Here is a 19,140-nt window from a genome sequence, read left to right on the forward strand (position 1 = left end):
TTAGCAACTCTGCCTGGATGCTTGCATGCTAGCTAACACTAACTTAGTTGCTAGCTAGATAGTACAAGGCGGGAAAGCAGGGCTAACAGATTTGATGGTTGTACTAACTGTTAGCTAGCTTACTGTATTGGACTAGCTAACTACGGTTATCTATGTTTTCTGGTAACGGGTGTGGAGTCTTTGTTTTTGACAGGAACATTTTAGCTAGTAAGAGTCTAACATCGATGTTACTCTCTAGGTACCTGCAAATGCTAGCTAGCTAGTTAAGCGTGAAGCTGGTTGGTTTGCTTACTAACTGTAGTATGGGTTAACTAACATTAACTATCTATCTAGCTAAGAACATTAGCTCACAGGAGAGAGGGTGTTAATATGTTACAAATAAGACAGGAGAATGAGTGCAAAATGCATTGACCAAAATTAACTAGCGAAGAAGCCTGTCAAAATGTAGTTTAAGTTTGTCAAAATATAATTCAAACTTGCTCTCACTATATTTATTACTACACTATGTTTACTATTTACTTTTATGAACTTTTTTCAGAAAATGAAAGAGTGAAGATTATAATTATATATCCACAACTGATCAAGACCAAAGCTGTATCCCATTAATAATGCCAGTAAGTGGATTGTTCCACAAAATGTGTGCCTTTTGATACTCTCTAATATTGTATGTATAAATTATGGGTTTTGATGTGCAGGGTAGCATTGATGGGATTTCCATTATTGTATCAGGCATCTCTGCCTGTTAGGATCATTATTTATACGGTACATATGCATTTTCCTATCCAAATCCTTGCTTTTAAGTTGTCCTGATCACACCCAAATTGGGTTTTTATTTGTGTTTCAGGGCAACCCAAGGATTCACCTGGCCATTCTAGATGCTGTCCTTTCCCATCTCACTTCAAACACAGTGGGTCAAGAGTACACCTTGCCAGACAAGTCCAGAAATCTTAATCAGCTAACCGGTCAAGTCCTTTAGGAAGGTTTATTAATTGGTTTTGAATGTTGCAGAATAATCCAGGCCTTCTACTAGCCAGTCCCACCTCCAGAGCAGAGAGCACAGACGTTCTTTATATCCATCCTGTTACTCTACCAGACAAGGTGAGGGCAGTTATGTAATAACTAAAGAGCACACACAGACAACATGCACACAATGGGGACACGTTCGCTCATCAGTGCTAGTTTCCTTACAATGAGCAGAAATGATACACATCATGTTCAGTCTTGATAACTGAAGATTAAAACTATCCTTAAAATATGTGTGTAGTGTGTAGGTTTACAAAAATCAGGTACTATTTATTTTTGCTGTTTACCTCTGGGTTGACACTGAGTTTGCTTTGGATTTTGCAGATTCATCCAGGGCTTCTTTCTACTTGCCAGTCCCAACGGAGCCAAGAGCATGCAGCTCTCACCCTCCCATTCCCTCCACTAGACCAGAGTTGTTTCCCATGAATAATGCCAGTAAGTGGATTGTTCCACGAAATGTGTGCCTTTTTGATTCTCTCTGATCTTTTATGTATAAATTATGCACTAATTCAAAAGGCACCTATTTTGTGGAATGACACAAAATTGACTACAACATTGAAACTTGTGTTAAAGATAAACAATGAATCCATTAGAATACATGTCACTTTTATTTGCAGTCATAATCTTGTCTGTCAGGATCCTCTTGCGTGTGACAACCCCATAATTCCACAACTTCAGAATGGATCCAATAAGAAAGTCATTTTAAAGGTATCGTTAGTGATGCAAACTGTCTGCAACAAAGACAGTAAATCCAGCCTTATCTCCTCAGCAGTTTGAAAGTGTTCAATTCACAAAGTACATCCTATGTGTGCTTGACTTTCAGGCTCTTTGCCAATGGCCTGATGTCCTTGTTCAACTTCAATGGCCATCACGCAAGCGAAGATTAGGAAACACAACTGTGTACTCTGTTGTCAACAGTACCTACAAACATGTCATTATTCTGTAGTATATTTTGTATTAATAACTGGGTAGTTTGAGCCCTGAAAGCTGATTGGCTAACAGCCATGGTACATTTAAGCAATAATACATGAGAGCCCATGTGTTATGATGACATTTTTATCATGGCTGTGAGTGTCATAGCCATAAAAGCAAAGTCCTCTGGGTTTTGTGGTACCGTAACCACACAATACATGGTTAACATTCTGTATCCAGGCACCCTGAGTTGCGTTGTGCATAAGAAAAGCCTTTACTACACCTTCCCATTGTTTAAAGGGTCAGTAAGGTTGCGCAATCAAAATGACCTGCTCTGTCTGTTTTAATAGGCTAGATTATTATTTTGTCTTCTAAACCAATTATTCATTTGCATGGTGGTAATTTGTGTGGTTGTCACGTTCTGACCTTAGTTCTTTTGTTATTGTCTTTGTTTAGTATGATCAGGGCGTGAGTTGGGTGGGTTGTCTATGTTCCTTTTTCTATGATTTGTGATTTCTGTGTTTGGCCTGGTATGGTTCTCAATTAGAGGCAGGTGTCTATCGTTGTCCCTGATTGAGAACCATACTTAGGTAGCCTGGTTTCACTTTTGAGTTGTTATTTTCTGTGTTAGTGTTTGTGACACACGGGACTGTTTCGTTTGTTTCACTTTGTTATTTTGTAGTGTTCAGTTTTACATATTAAAATGGACACTTACCTCGTCAGAAGAAGAGGACGAGCGTTACAGTGGTCCCTTTTCGAGAAGAATGGTTTTAGGAGCTTGGCAATTTTGAATGAGGTGATCATGTGACCTTAATGGCCTTTTAACCTATTGACGCGCAAGTTCTAAAAATGTATAACGGTCCGCCCAGCGTGGCATTTTCTCAAATTCAGTGTTTTTTATTTTGCAATGCTGTAGCCCTAATAAATGCTTTACCATTTTTTATTCTTCGTTGGAGCAGACTCTAGTATGTCATTATGCTGGTTTTGTTTAGCTTTCTGGCCTGTTATCAATTAGGCCTTATTATTACTTAATTTCATCACACCACCTACTAGTCCTGCATTTAAATGCAGTCAAGCGTTCTCTTGAATAATTAGCCTATAGTTTTACAATGGCCTAAATAATAATAATAAAGGCTTTACAATTTTTTTCATTAGTTTCAGATTAACTCTCTGGTACACCTATAATTTATTTTGTGTTGTTTACACTGTAAACGCCCTGGTTCCATCCTCTTTCTATGAGCTCAAGTCAAATGTCTTCCGTACGTCTGACATTGCCTTTGTCTCCTGAGCAACCAGTCAGCTAAACATCTCCCTCATTTCAAGTTGAATTTTTTACTTGCGATCTCTGCATACTGACAAATATATTAGGCTACAGTGTTCAGAGTTTACCAATGAATGTGATTATAATAGTCTATTAGGGAGGCGTGAGAGAGACAAATTGCGTCATACAAACAGGGCCTTGTCTTTTCTACACTGCGTGCAAGTTTGAGCCCGGCCCTAATCAATTGTCAGCCCCTCAGAAGGACAACTTATCTTGTAAATTGCTTTTTTGTCTTTGATAGACACGGAAAAGTAAACACATTTATCCACTTCTAAATTATTACTGCACAACACAAAATAGCCACCATTGGTTAGTGATAAACCGGTGGTTTGAGCCCTGAATGCTGATTTAAGTGCCGTGGGGAACCTGTAAGACGTTCAATAACCATTAGTGTTTTCTATAACTTACTGTGTTTATTATGGTGTTACAGCTGCAGTCAAGAAATTGAACAGCAAGGCCAATGACCATGATGTTCGGAGAGCTGTGGCAGACCACCTCAAACATGCTCCTGGTAGAGCCAGGGGTGGTGGCTTCCACGTCACCACCACACAGGACCTTTGCTAACGCAGCGAAATATATCTATACTTTTGATGGATAATTATTCAGTGTATATAATTAATTATATTCATTTGAACTTAACTGTATTTTGTTTGTATGTCACTGTACTAGATAGTATTCTTTGACTGAATGTTTTGTGCAAATACTGGACTAATGTAACAAGTAGTGTGATTGTTAATTTTAAAAAAATACAACATTTTTTGGTTACTGCGTCCACGTGCATAGGCTACAAGTACATTGAAATGATGACATTTGAAAGTAGTTAAAACAACTACCTGAAAAAGACTTTCAACCAAAACAGGCTGTAGAAGGACGTATTTTTATAGGTGTCTTTTCAACAACACGAAAGTTGTCTTTTATACAGTGGGGCAAAAAAGTATTGAGTCAGTCACCAATTGTGCAACTTCTCCCACTTAAAAAGATGAGAGAGGCCTGTAATTTTCATCATAGGTACACTTCAACTATGACAGACAAAATTAGAAAAAAAATCCTGAAATCACATTGTAGGTTTTTCAATGCATTTATTTGCAAATTATGGTGGAAAATAAGTATTTGGTCATTAACAAAAGTTTATCTCAATACTTTGTTATATACCCTTTGTTGGCAATGACAGAGGTCAAACGTTTTCTGTAAGTCTTCACAAGGTTTTCACACTGTTGCTGGTATTTTGGCCCATTCCTCCATGCAGCTCTCATCTAGAGCAGTGATGTTTTGGGGCTGTTGCTGGGCAACAAGGACTTTCAACTCAACATCCAAAGATTTTCTATGGGGTTGAGATCTGGAGGCCACTTCAGGACCTTGAAATGCTTTTTACGAAGCCACTCCTTCGTTGCCCGGGCGGTGTGTTTGGGATCATTGTCATGCTGAAAGACCCAGCCACGTTTCATCTTCAATGCCCTTGCTGATGGAAGGAGGTTTTCACTCAAAATCTCACGATACATGGCCCCATTCATTCTTTCCTTTACACGGATCAGTCGTCCTGGTCCCTTTGCAGAAAAACAGCCCCAAAGCACGATGTTTCCACCCCCATGCTTCACAGTAGGTATGGTGTTCTGTGGATGCAACTCAGCATTCTTTGTCCTCCAAACACGACGAGTTGAGTTTTGACCAAAAAGTTATATTTTGGTTTCATCTGACCATATGACATTCTTCTAATCTTCTTCTGGATCATCCAAATGCTCTCTAGCTCTCTGGGCCTGGACATGTACTGGCTTAAGCAGGGGGACACGTCTGGCACTGCAGGATTTGAGTCCCTGGCGGCGTAGTGTGTTACTGATGGTAGGCTTTGTTACTTTTGTCCCAGCTCTCTGCAGGTCATTCACTAGGTCCCCCCGTGTGGTTCTGGGATTTTTGCTCACCGTTCTTGTGATCATTTTAACACCACGGGGTGAGATCTTGCATGGAGCCCCAGATCGAGGGAGATTATCAGTGGTCTTGTATGTCTTCCATTTCCTAATAATTGCTCCCACAGTTGATTTCTTCAAACCAAGCTGCTTACCTATTGCAGATTCAGTCTTCCCAGCCTGGTGCAGATCTACAATTTTGTTTCTGGTGTCCTTTAACAGCTCTTTGGTCTTGGCCATAGTGGAGTTAGGAGTGTGACTGTTTGAGGTTGTGGACAGGTGTCTTTTATACTGATAACAAGTTCAAACAGATGCAATTAATACAGGTAACGAGTGGAGGACAGAGGAACCTCTTAAAGAAGAAGTTACAGGTCTGTGAGAGCCAGAAATACTTATTTTCCACCATAATTTGCAAATAAATTCATTAAAAATCATACAATGTGATTTTCTGGATTTTTTTTTCTAAATTCGTCTGTCAAAGTTGAAGTGTACCTATGATGAAAATTACAGGCCTCTCATCTTTTTAAGTGGGAGAACTTGCACAATTGGTGGCTGACTAAATACCTTTTTGCCCCACTATAATTATATATATTTTTTACCCCTTTTTCTCCCTAATTTAATGGTATCCAATTGGTAGTTACAGTCTTGTTTCATCGCTGCAACTCCCGTACGAACTCGGGAGAGGCGAAGGTCGAGAGCCGTGCTTCTTCCGAAACAACCAAACCAAGCCGCACTGCTTCTTGACACAATGGCCACTTAACCTGGAAGCCAGCCGCACCAGTGTGTCGAAGGAAACACTGTTCACCTGGTGACCGTGTCAGCGTGCACTGCCACAGGAGTCACTAGTGCGCAATGGGACAAGGACATCCCTGCTGGCCCTCCCCTAACCCGGACGACGCTGGGCCAATTGTGCGCTGCCCCATGGGTCTCCCGGCTGCGACAGAGCCTGGACTCGAATCCAGAATCTAGTGGCAGAGCTAGCACTGCGATGCAGTGTCTTAGACCACCGCGGCACCGGAAGGCCCTTTTTCAATGTCTTTTTATCGACAGTTTGCTGGGTGGGAAGCTTCCCCAAACCTGAAACTCACACGCCACGTATGGTGTTTAATATAACACTCATACATAAAAATAAATTAAGAGTGGAAATCAGCCCTGGTGAGGCTTGACTCACATTCATATCACTTGTTCACTTGACAAGCTCAGCATTCTCCTTAATGGGTGAAGTGTCGGGCAGTGAATGTGAAAAGAAGCATTTTATGTGTTTGTTGCACTCACTGGTAGTGATTCTGTTGATATTTTCTAAAACATTTAAAAGAAAGGTCCTCTTGCAGTGACTGTGGTATGTTATTGGATTTCCCCACTAAATGACTGAAATGGGAAAATGGGAACCAAATCATACAGAAACCAAAGATACAGAAACCACAGATCCTCAAATTTGGAGGGATAGCGAGGTCACACCACTTCCCATTTCATGCAATGCCCTAGCCTAGACCCCCCCAACCCCCGCTGACTTCCTCCGATTCTCATGAAGGAGCCGTGTGGGAGGACACATGCAGAGAGAAAGAGAGTAAGACAGGGGACAATAAAGCCCTGAGCATCACAGGGGAAACTTATTGTGTGTATTTGTCCGACAAAAGGTAACCCCCTGAGACTGGAGAACACAAGGTCGTTGTTGGAATATCAGTGGAAGGTCTGAGTAGCATCCTGTGTTGTCAGCAGTAAGAGAGATCCACCCACAGACAGGCAGACAGAGATACTCGACCATCCAACAGGACAGGAGCCGTGTCCTCTCATCACACAGCCAGGAGGTAGAGACCTCCACCACTTTTCCCCTCAGAGAATCTCTGTCCTGCTTGCTGAAGGTTAGTCTGTATCAGACTACTAAAACAAATATATAGGAACTGCCTTTCTATTTGTATAGAAGCTACTGGAGATAATAGTTTGTGGAGATATATGTCTATGTGTACTACTCCACATAACTTTGCTGTACATATGAAAGAGGTATGCAGATGCTAATTGTTACATAGCTAAATGCAAAAAGGAATGTGTTAATTGTTCCCTTGTATGTTAACATTACACACGGACACGGTGCAGAATGTTTTATCTTTGTTTCACAGAGTTTTACTCATCTATAGCCCCATTTATACCCGGTGCTAACATGCCCCTTTTGTCCTGATCTTGTCTTCATTCTGTTTGTGCCCATGATTAAAATACACATTGTGATCTGATTTTCATCACATTTTCCTAACCACCTCCGGAGCTAGTCAGGCACACATTGTATCTGGATATGAATCAAGTGTAAACACATCTGGATGGTCAAACCATTTAAATCATCATTATACCGGCATCTAAAATCATTGACCGGTAGCACTATTGGCTTATGGCATCAGTAATTTTCTTCAAATAAATAAATTCCTATTATTTTGAAAGAAAATCTGTATACAGGGAGACATCAGCCAATCTGGTCATAATGCGGACACATTGAACGGATAAGACAGATTTTAATACAATGTGTAGACGTGACAAACCTTGATCAGAAAGTGATTGGATCGTAGAATTCTGAAATAGAATACTAGAATGGACATGAACCTTCTTATGATGGGATAAAGGACAGACATTTTGGTCAGGGAGTTGATCAAACATGGTTTTGCCAGTAAGACAGGGGACAATAAAGCCTGAGCATTAAAGAATTTATCTGCACTGTATGTTTGTTAGCTAGCTAGCCAGACAACTTCAGAGGAATTATTCAAATTAACTGCCAATATGCCATCATTCCATTCAAACAATGCATTTAACCCACAGCCATACACTGACTGAAATCAGTTGATGATAGGACTTAGATAAGTTGTAAATGCAACAGATACTGATGTTGTATCAGATAATAGCTCTCACAGCTTCCCAAGAAAACAAAAAGGTAGACGTTTATGGCCTGTATACATATATTTTAGAGGCTATTTATACAGAAAATGTGTATAAAACCCATATGAACTGTATTTGTATATATATATATGTATATGTATATTACTATTTTATGCCTCTACTGCCATTAACTCCAATTAGACTGGTTTGGATTTGTCCCTGACCAATACAGCTGCCATTTTCATCACATTCTGTAACTTTGAGGGTTTATGACATATCCCCTTTAGTAATTTAATGGGATCTCTATGGATTGGATCATATTGTTCAGATCATGAAACACATATTGATGCAAAGGTGTAAAATAAGCTTCTGTGTGGGCTGAATAACTTGGCTGAATCATTCTTACTAAGCCTATTGTTTTATGTATTTTAAAAAACAAACACAAAAAACGAGTAGGGTTCAGCAGTTTATACGTTCATACTTGGGTGAAGTTGTACAAATGCTACAGAATGTAAAATGTTCTACCTTAATTTGGTTTTCTTTGACCACCCGTAATCCATATTTACAGCTATTGACTTTCTCTGCACTAAAGAGGCACATCTGTAACCAAATTCTAGTGACACCATTTTACGAGACTGTATGTACGTTGAAATCAACACTGTCTCTCTCAGGCATGGCCGGCAACTGGATCACTGGCCCATCCAATCAGACAACAGACTTCGGCAGCGTGTTCACTCACCAGGTACAGCGCTGATGATGTCGTAACATAAGGCACCTGTGCTTTTATGTTAATACCACACAAGAATGCAGTGAAATTATTTCGATATTGAAAATTAAAATATTTTATAATACCCTAAGCCTATGCTCTCTCATAATAATCTCATAATGATCCTGACTAAATACTGACAATAATACCAGTTATAATATCAGATGAAAAGTTAAACGTAGAAACATAGAAACAGCATATTATAAGCCTCATTATAAGACATTACAGGCTGTTACCCACCCCCAGTCCTATCCACCCCAAGTCAAAATGATCTTGGCTTACATGTCAGTCTACACTGACAAGTGGGCTTTGCTAATTGTCATGACACAAATTTGTCAGCTAGATGGATGCCTTAATCTAATGTAAGGCCAAAGAAAGTGTTGATTACCTCCCACTAGTTAAAAACGGATTGAATTAACATTGTTTCCACATAATTTAAACCCCCAAAATCTATGTGATTAAGTTCAATCAATGAAGAAAACTGATTGGATTTTAAAAAGTCATCAACATAAGGGCATTTCATTTTTTTTTTCTCACCAAACTTTTAACCTAAATGGTGACATCTTTTGTTGATTTCATGTTGAATTCACATTAGTTGAAAACTCAACCAATGTAAATCAAAACTAGAAGTTGAACTGATGTCTGATCTCTTTTTGTTTTCTTTTCTCATATCTGCGATGAGGCTCTGGCTCAAAGAATACAGCTATAGGTTTAAAAAGCAAACGTTATGTGCAAGAAAACTATATGAATGACTGATGTACATGTACACTAAAATGTTTGTACTGTATAGGCATGCATACACTCTTAGAGAACCCATCTAGAACCTAAAATTGTTATTTGGCTGTCCTCATAGGAGAACACTATAAAGGACCATTTTTGCTTCCGAGTAGAACCCTTTTTGGTTCTATATTATACAGTGCCTTGCAAAATGATTCACCCCCTCTGCGTTTTTTGTTGCATTACAACCTGTAATTAAAATGGATTTTTATTTGGATTTCATGTAATGGACATACACAAAATAGTCCAAATTGGTGAAGTGAAATAAATAAAATGTACGGAAAATAGGTACGTGCATATGTATTCACCCCCTTTGCTATGAAGCCACTAAATAAGATCTGGTGCAACCAATTACCTTCAGAAGTCACATAATTAGTTAAATAAATTCCACCTGTGTGCAATCTAAGTGTCACATGATCTCGGTATATATACACCTGTTCTGAAAGGCACCAGAGTCTGCAACACCACTAAGCAAGGGGCACCACCAAGCAAGCAGCACCATGAAGACCAAGGAGCTCTCCAAACAGGTCAGGGACAAAGTTGTGGAGAAGTAAATGAGGGGGAAAAATGGAAAGAATATGACACCACAACAAACCTGCCAAGAGAGGGCTGCCCATCAAAACTCACAGACCAGGCAAGGAGGGCATTAATCAGAGAGGCAACAAAGAGACCAAAGATAACGCCGAAGGAGCTGCAAAGCTCCACAGCGGAGATTGGAGTATCTGTCCATAGGACCACTTAAGCTGTACACTCCACAGAGCTGGGTTTTACGGAGGAGTGGCCAGAAAAAAGCCATTGCTTAAAGAAAAAAATAAGCAAACATGTTTGGTGTTTGCCAAAAGGCATGTGGGAGACACCACAAACATATTGGAAGAAAGTACTCTTGTCAGATGAGACTAAAATTGAGCTTTTTGGCCATAAAGGAAAATGCTATGTCTGACACAAACTCAACACCTCTCATCACCCTGAGAACACCATCCCCACAGTGAAGCATGGTGTTGGCAGCATGCTGTGGGGATGTTTTTCATCAGCAGGAACTGGGAAACTGGTCAGAATTGAAAAAATTATGGATGGCACTAATTGCTGGGAAATTCTTGAGGGACACCTGTTTCAGTCTTCCAGAGATTTGAGACCGGGACGGAGGTTCACCTTCCAGCAGGACAATGACCCTAAGCATACTGCTAAAGTAACACTCAAGTGGTTTAAGGGGAAACATTTAAATGTATTGGAATGGCCTAGTCAAAGCCCAGACCTCAATCCAATTGAGAATCTGTGGTATGACTTAAAGATTGCTGTACACCAGCGGAACCCATCCAACTTGAAGGAGCTTGAGCAGTTTTGCTATGAAGAATGGGCACAAATCCCAGTGGCTAGATGTGCCAAGCTTATAGAGACATATCCCAAGAGACATGCAGCTGTAATTGCTGCAAAGGTGGCTCTACAAAGTATTGACTTTGGGGGGTGAATAATTATGCATGCTCAAGTTTTCATTTTAAAAATCTTATTTCTTGTTTGTTTCAAAATAAAAATATTTTTCATCTTCAAAGTGGTAGGCTTGTTGTGTAAATCAAATGATACTAACCCCCCAAAAATCTATTTTAATTCCAGGTTGTAAGGCAACAAAATAGGAAAAATGCCAAGGGGGGTGAATACTTTCTTAAGGCACTGTACATGGAACCCAAAAGTGTTCTACCTGGAACTCAAAAGGGTTCTCCGATGGGGACAGCAGAATAACCCTTTTGAAACCCTTTTTTTCTAAGGGTGGATAGGTGCAGTACACTTACACTGAGGCTGAGACATAGCAAACGCTTCTTCAACAAATGTGTTTGCGTTATCCTATTTTTATGTATCAACCACCTCTATTCGTATTCTCCAGCCAGACTCTCATCCTGCTTCTCCCCACCAGGTGCTCCCAGTTCTCTACGTGCTGATCGGCGGCGTGGGATTGGCTCTCAACAGCTTGGCTGCCTGGATCTTCTTCCGGGTGCCCAGCGACTCAGGCATGGTGGTCTACTTAAAAAACATGGTAGTGGCCGACCTGCTGATGCTACTCACCTTCCCCTGGCGCGTGGCCAGCGAGCTCGGCCTGGGCGGCTGGCAGATCCGCGTGGCCGTGTGCCGCTACAGCGCTGTGCTCTTCTACTCCTCCATGTATGTGGGCATAATCTTAATGGGCCTCATCAGCCTGGAGCGCTATGTCAAGGTCGTAAGACACTCGTCTCCCTGCACACACCCCCTGCAGCGAGTGGGGTTCACCCGGGTCCTGGCCCTGCTGACGTGGAGCCTGCTGCTGCTTTCCGTACTCCCCAATGTCATGCTGACTAGCAAGCCTGCGGATGAGGAGAGCTCCAGGCACTGTGTGCAGCTAAAGACTCCCCTGGGTCAGCAGTGGCACAAGGTGTCCTCGTATTTCGGTGTGGCCCTGTTCTGGGCCACCGTACTGGTTCTAGCCTTCTGCTACTCTTCCATTGCCCACCACTTCTACAAGTCGTACCGCCGTGTTCGCCAGGACGACAGCGGGGTGTACAGCAAGTCCAACTGCAGTATCTTCAGCCTCCTGGCCGTGTTCTTCATCTGTTTCGTGCCCTACCACATCTGCCGCGTGACCTACACCCAAAGCCAGTTACCCGGCTCCGGCTTCAGCTGGCACAGCCGTTATATGCTGTTCCAGGCGAAGGAGGTCACCCTCTTCCTGTCAGCACTCAACGTGTGCCTGGACCCCGTCATCTACTTCTTGATGTGCACTAAGTTCCGCGAGTCACTACTGAAGAAACTGCCCAGAGGCAGGGGAGGGCCAAAGAGATGTTCCCTTACCACAGAACAGACTGTTAGTAATATGTGATGAGAAGAGGAAAGGAGAGAGAACAGGTGAGTTGAAAGAAGAAGCATATGTGGAAAAATAGTAAACCATCAAGAGGCAAGATTTCTAACACTTGATACAGTATGTGTTAATATATTGCAGAAAGTTCGACTGACCCTTTTGTAATGAACTCCGCTGAAGGCATGTCTGCACTGCATTAGAAATTATAACAACAGACATTTGTCTCTAGAAAACACCTTTACAGTATTAAAAATGCTTACATTCCATTGCTACTGATGCCATAGGATAAGACATGGGTTAAGACATTTTTTGTTGTTGCTTTAAATCATGTCAATGTTGTTTTGAGGTTTGATTTAATACAAATATTTTTTTGCTTTAATCATGTCAATGTTGTATTCAGTATCGTTCACACATTCTTAAGCCTTAGCCCCACCCATCTCTTTAAAGATTCACATTTGAGGCCATGTGGTAAACGCATGCTATATCAAATAAAATCTAAGTTTATTTGTCACATGCACAGGATACAGAAGGTGTAAATGGTACGGTGAAGTGGTTACTTGCATGTCACGGACACCAACGTCTTGCTTCCAGACAAACTAAATACCTTCTTTGCTCGCTTTGAGGATAATACAGTGCCACATGCTTCAAGATGGCCACCATTGTTCCTGTACCCAAGAAGGCAAAGGTAACTGAAATGAATGACTATCACCCCGTGGCACTCACTTCTGTCATTGAGAAGTGCTTTGAGAGGCTAGTCAAGGATCATATCACCTCCACCTTACCCACTTCAATTTACTTACCGCCGCAAAAGGTCCATAACACTGCACACTGCCCTATCCCACCTGGACAAGAGGAATACCCTATGTAAGAATGCTGTTCATTGACTATAGCTCAGCATTCAACACCATAGTAACCTCCAAGCTCATCATGAAGCTAGAGGCCCTGGGTCTCAACCCCGCCCTGTGCAATTGGGTCCTGGACTTCCTGACAGGCCGCCCCCAGGTGGTGAAGTTAGGAAACAACATCTCCACTTCGCTGATCCTCAACACTGGAGCCCCACAAGGGTGCGTGCTCAGCCCCCTTCTATACTCTCTGTTCACCCATGACTGCGTGGCCATGCACGCTCCAACTCAATCATCAAGTTTGAGTTGGAGTAGTAGGCTTGATTACCAACAACGATGAGACAGCCTCCAAGAGGAGTTGAGGTCACTCGGAGTGTGGTGTAAGCAAAACAACCTCTCACTCAACATCAACAAAACATATGGAGATGATTGTGGACTTCAGCAAACAGCAGAGAGGGAGCACCCCTATCCACATCTACAAGACAGCAGTGGAGAAGGTGGCGTACACATCACGGACAAACACAGATCGGCTACATACCGTAGCTAGCTACACATCCATAGGCATTCAGTTATTTTTATCCTCCACTACACAATAAGCAAGTAAACAGTTAACTAGCTATGTTACTTCAGCTGCATTGCAAGGCAAGCTTACACAATTGTACATACAATTTGCAGTAAATGCTTTAGCTAGCTAGATTCTTTACATCCACTGTTTCCCAAGACGACAGCCTGGTGTGCTGGTTTTCTCAGGAGTCCCTAAAACATTAAACAACACAAATTACAATGTCATACTAATGTCATTAGCTAGGCAGCTAACTTGCTAAATAGCTATATTTGTAAATTAACTTTGTCAAAAAAGATATGCTCAATTGTTTGTCTCTACATTAACTAACATATTCCTCTCAATTGTTGATTTTTTTGCTTGACACATTATGACATAACTGCTGACAAAACATGTAAGTAGTTATAATGTCATATATATATATATATATATATATATATATACATACATACACACATGTATATGGATATTTTGGATATTTTGCAGCAAAAAATAAAAGTTAAGAAAATTGAAAAAATGGTTTAATCCCCAAGTGGGGGCAGTGTACACATATACACAAACAAATCTCCTCTGTGGTTGTAATAGATAGAGATACATTTTCATGGCTGGAGGAATGTCTAGAAGAGAGGATGTCTCAGGAAACTAGAGGCCTGAACAACAGCATTCCAGAGTACCAGGCAGCCACCAACTCCTCCATAGGGCTCTGACGGGCCGCGCCCCTCATTTCATGGTTGTGGTTCCAGAACTATCTAGAAGAAAAAGAAACGCACACCTATTAAGACGAGGTGCTGGCTAGCGGAGTAGAAAACTTGAAAATAAAATAAAAGAGAGCCGCACACTCTAGGAGCTCAGATGCTAAAATTTAATTACCAATGTTTCGACAGCCAAGCTGTCTTCATCAGGGTATAATCACAAACACTGCGGGATGACTTGTTTATATAGTGTCAAAAGACACAGGTGTCTGTAATCATGGCCAAGAGTGGCCTAATATCATTGGTTTATAATCAAATAAAATGCCATACAAAGAACAGCATACAAACAACAAATGGATAGCATATGATCATAGATTAATTTGACTACACAAGCTTACAAACAATTACAATGGCAAAGTCACAATAATCACAAGAATGGCTTCAGATCAAAGTCTACGTTGAGACCGAAGGGCGCAAGGGTCTTTAAGTTAAAGATCCAGGCAGCCTCTCGTTTTAACAATCAAGGTCACCCCTTCTCCTAGGGTGGGTGACATGTTCGATGCCAATATAACGCAGAGACGAGATCGAGTGGCCTGCCTCCAAGAAGTGGGCCGCAACTGGATAAGTAAAGTTTTTACAATTAATGGTGCTACGATGCTCTTGAGACACGTACTTTTAATTCGCGCTTTGTTTTACCTACATAATTTTTACCACAAGGACAAGTTATAAGATAAATAACTGCCTTAGTGGAGCACGTAATAACACCTTTTATTGGGATCGATTTCCCTGTTTGTGGGTGTTTGAAGGATATAAATTTATAAGTGCCATTGCATTGAGCACAGCCATTACGCAAATAGACGTTGTTCAGGAAAATCAGAGTTTACCAATTGATCTCTGAGATTTCTGCCCAGCGAGAATACGACCAAGGGAAGGTCCGAAAACACATTACCGAGACTATCATCGGATTTTAGGATGTGCCAATGTTTGTGAACAATTCCCTTAATTTGTTCAGAGCACTTTGAATAGCGGGTAGTTAGAACGCAAGAATGCGTCTTTTTTCCGAGACTGACCATGAAAAAGGTCATATCTCGTTTTGTTTTGAATTTCTCAATGGCAATAATAATCTGATCATTCTTGTAGCCCTCTCCTTGAACTTTCTTTGCGTCTCAGCCATATTTCTGTCGAAATCGGATTGTATTTTGCAAATTCTTTTGATTCGACAGAATTGGCTGTAGGGCAAACTATTTTTCAAGGGAAGTGGGTGACAACTATCAGCCCTCAACAAACTGTTACGATCAGTATGCTTCCTGTGAAGATCAGTGTATAGAACATTATCTTCACACAAGATCAGAAGATCAAGGAAACTGATTTGACGTGTATCAGATTGCATAGTAAATCTCCCTCCATAGAACACAAATATCATCAATATACCGTTTCTAAATAATGATGTGAGGCAAGAAAACATTTTTGAGAGGATTGAAAATAGACTGTTTCTCCATGTAACCCACATACAAATTAGCATAGTGAGGAGCCATGGGGGATCCATAGCAGTACCTTTTGTCTGAATAAAGAAATCATTTAGGAACATGAAATAGTTATGCGTGAGTACTATTTCAGCCAATGTTACAATGCATGCACTGGAAGGTAGTTCATTCGGGTCACGTTGCAGAAGAAAATGTTCCATAGCTTCAATACCGCCCTCGTGTGGAATATTAGTGTATAATGACTCAACATCAAAAGTAACTAACAATGTATTCTCAGGAGAGGATCAAGAGATTCAATGATAGAGATCCTACTACTGGTGTCCTTTACAAAGGAGGGGAGCTGTTCTGCGAGTGGTCTAATAAAAAAATCAACAAAAGTAGATAGAGGGGCCGTTACTGCATCAATGCCCGCTACAATAGGGCGCCCTGGAGGTTGTGTAACATTCTTGTGTAATTTCGGCAAAGTATAGAAAGTGGCAATTTTAGGGTGTTGAATAGCCAAAAAGCATGTTCTTTTTAGTTATCTGACCAGAACTTAAATACCCATCTAGGACAGTAAAGATAGTATTCTGAAATTGGGAAGTGGGGTCACTTCTGAGTTTCTTGTAAAAGGTGTTGTCAAGCAGCTGTCTATGACACTCATGTACATAAACTGTCCTATCCATGAGTACAACCGACCCACCCTTATCAGCAGGACATATAAGGACTGACGTATCGGATTGTAAATCAAGCGAAGCTTGTTTTTTATTCTTAGGTAAATTATGGAAAGATTTGGATCCCTGTTTATTCTTAAGGAGATGTCCAACATCATTTTCCACAAGTCTGCAATATGTCTCGCTAGAGTGATTGCGATTGGCTGGAGGTATAAAATAACTCTTGCTTCTAAAAGGAGTCGGAGTATGTGCAGGAGAGCAACCTACTGGTTCAATTGAAGTGTCAGAATTAGGGGAGTTAAAGTATTCCCTTAAACGGATGTTTCTAAAAAAAAAACAGAGAGGGGGTGACCTTGATAATTTATTGTTAAAACGAGAGGCTGCCTGGATCTTTAATTTAAAGACCCTTGCTCCCTTCGGTCTCAACGTAGACTTTGATCTGAAGCCATTATTATGATTATTGTGACTTTGCCATTGTAAGTGTTGTAAGCTTGTGTAGTCAAATTAATCTATGATCGTATTCTATCCATTAGTTGTTTGTATGCTGTTCTTTGTATGACATTTTAATATTTGATTATTAACCAATGATATTAGGCCACTCTTGCTCTCCTGCACATACTCCGACTCCTTTCAGAAGCAAGAGTTATTTTATACTCCAGCCAATCGCAATCACTCTATCCAGACATATTGCTATTGCTAATTTGTATGTGGGTTACATGGAGAAACCGTCTATTTTCAAGCCTCTCAAAAATGTTTTCTTGCCTCACATCATTATTTGGAAACGGTATATTGATGATATTTTTGTTCTATGGAGGGGTGATGCAAAACAGCTCCAGGCGTTTTATGCTTTTCTTAACTCCTGTTCTGAGTCTGAGCGTCTGAGATGTATTATGCAATCTGATGCACGTCAAATCAGTTTTCTTGATCTTCTGATCTTGTGTGAAGATAATGTTCTATACACTGATCTTTACAGGAAGCCTACTGATCGTAACAGTTTGTTGAGGGCTGATAGTTGTCACCCAAATGTAATGGCTGTGCTCAATGCAATGGCACTTATAAATGTAGATCCTTCAAACATCCACAAACAGGGAAATCGATCCCAATAAAAGGTGTTATTACGTGCTCCACTAAGGTAGTTATTTATCTTGTCCTTGTGGTAAAGATGATGTAGGTAAAACAAAGCGCGAATTAAAAGTACGTATCTCAGTGCATCGTAGCACCTATAAGTGTAAAAACTTTACTTATCCAGTTGCGGCCCACTTCTTGGAGGCAGGCCACTCGATCTCGTCTCTGCGTTATATTGGCATTGAACATGTCACCCTCCCTATGAGAGGGGGCGACCTTGACAATGTATTGTTAAAAAGGAGAGGCTGCCTGGATCTTTATTTTAAAGACCCTTGCGCCCTTCGGTCTAAACGTAGACTTTGATCTGAAGCCATTCTTGTGATTATTGTGACTTTGCCATTGTAATTGTTTGTAAGCTTGTGTAGTCAAATTAATCTATGATCGTATGCTATCCATTTTTTGTTTGTATGCTGTTCTTTGTATGGCATTTTAATATTTGATTATTAACCAATGATATTAGGCCACTCTTGGCCATGATTACAGACACCTGTGTCTTTTGACACTATATAAACGAGGCATCCCGCAGTGTTTGTGATTACACCCTGATGAAGACAGCTTGGCTGTCGAAACATTGGTAATTCAATTTTTGCATCTGAGCTCCTAGAGTGTGCGTCTCTCTTTATTTTATTTTCATGTGGTTCCGGAACTGACATGGCCAGTCATTTTTAGCATACACATTTCAACAACATGCTGGTTAATGTTGAATAAAAAAACGGTGATATAAGAAGAAAAAGAGTCAAGAGTTCAAGACTGTACATACCGGTGTTGAGGGGAAACAAACTACTTATCCCATACAGCATTGAGGTATGTGTCGTCCAGTCACAGAGCAGATGCAAGTCACGTGATCTGCTGTCAGCTGCCGTTATGTATTCGCTCGCAGATCATGTGGCTTGTATCTGCTCTATGATTGACAATACAACCCGCAAGGCTCACTACATCAACATACGAACGGTCTTGCAATCTTGGGGAGAAAATAGAATGAAAATAGAATGTTGCACAGTAATATCGCTATCGCTAATATTTATTATCACAACGGGTTCCAAGCATTGAGGATCCACTTCCTGGAAATGCTTGTCGGTGCCCTATCATCCTCCTCATGTTCACTCATTTCCCCATTCACCTTCAAGTTGCTGTATAAGGGGAAATAAAAACAACACCTGCTAGCTTGATATACCACTGGGGTATTTATGTGGTTCTTACTGAATTAAATGTATTGTTTAGATGTGTGTGAGTTGATGACAACTCCAGGCAGTGCTACAGCTTGTTTGTATCAAACTGCACAGACAAGGGCTGCGTTTCAAACACGTAAAAGACACATCCTCCTCCATTTACCCTCGCCTTATGCCCTTGGGGAATCCCAGCAGCCATATTTGTCGTCGGTCCAAACAATTAGCCAAGCAAG

The 19,140-nt window shown here is 40.9% G+C and overlaps 1 protein-coding gene and 2 long non-coding RNA genes across 4 annotated transcripts; 2 read left to right on the forward strand and 1 right to left on the reverse strand.

Moving 5' to 3' along the window:
* The first annotated feature begins 536 nt into the window (after window positions 1-536).
* On the forward strand, window positions 537-1,067 carry LOC118396918 (uncharacterized). Its single transcript, XR_004828279.2, has 3 exons — window positions 537-614; window positions 845-907; window positions 1,009-1,067. It is a non-coding gene; the product is annotated as an uncharacterized LOC118396918 (long non-coding RNA).
* Window positions 1,068-6,817: 5,750 nt separating this feature from the next.
* LOC127908594 (P2Y purinoceptor 14) lies at window positions 6,818-13,493 on the forward strand. Of its 2 annotated transcripts, none has more exons than XM_052467177.1 (3): window positions 6,818-6,965; window positions 8,688-8,758; window positions 11,466-13,493. In XM_052467177.1, the coding sequence occupies exons 2-3, from the start codon at window positions 8,690-8,692 to the stop codon at window positions 12,399-12,401; spliced, it is 1,005 nt and encodes a 334-aa protein (XP_052323137.1). In that variant the 5' UTR covers window positions 6,818-6,965; window positions 8,688-8,689; the 3' UTR covers window positions 12,402-13,493. The 2 variants fall into 2 exon arrangements, with proteins under 2 accessions (XP_052323137.1, XP_052323136.1); XM_052467176.1 differs by having other exon boundaries at window positions 6,835-7,019.
* A 794-nt stretch (window positions 13,494-14,287) lies between these two features.
* Window positions 14,288-14,875, reverse strand: LOC118396920 (uncharacterized). Its single transcript, XR_004828280.2, has 2 exons — window positions 14,655-14,875; window positions 14,288-14,533 (listed from the first exon to the last, which is right to left on the reverse strand). It is a non-coding gene; the product is annotated as an uncharacterized LOC118396920 (long non-coding RNA).
* Window positions 14,876-19,140: the final 4,265 nt, after the last annotated feature.

The sequence above is a fragment of the Oncorhynchus keta genome, chromosome 18, assembly GCF_023373465.1.
Source record: "Oncorhynchus keta strain PuntledgeMale-10-30-2019 chromosome 18, Oket_V2, whole genome shotgun sequence".
NCBI lineage: Eukaryota > Metazoa > Chordata > Actinopteri > Salmoniformes > Salmonidae > Oncorhynchus > Oncorhynchus keta.

Bases quoted from the DNA above. Each gene is read 5' to 3' on its own strand.
- LOC127908594 (XM_052467177.1), top strand. From the start codon at position 8,690: ATGGCCGGCAACTGGATCACTGGCCCATCCAATCAGACAACAGACTTC. The intron at 8,759-11,465 runs GTACAGCGCTGA...TCTCCCCACCAG, and splicing joins GCAGCGTGTTCACTCACCAG to GTGCTCCCAGTTCTCTACGT.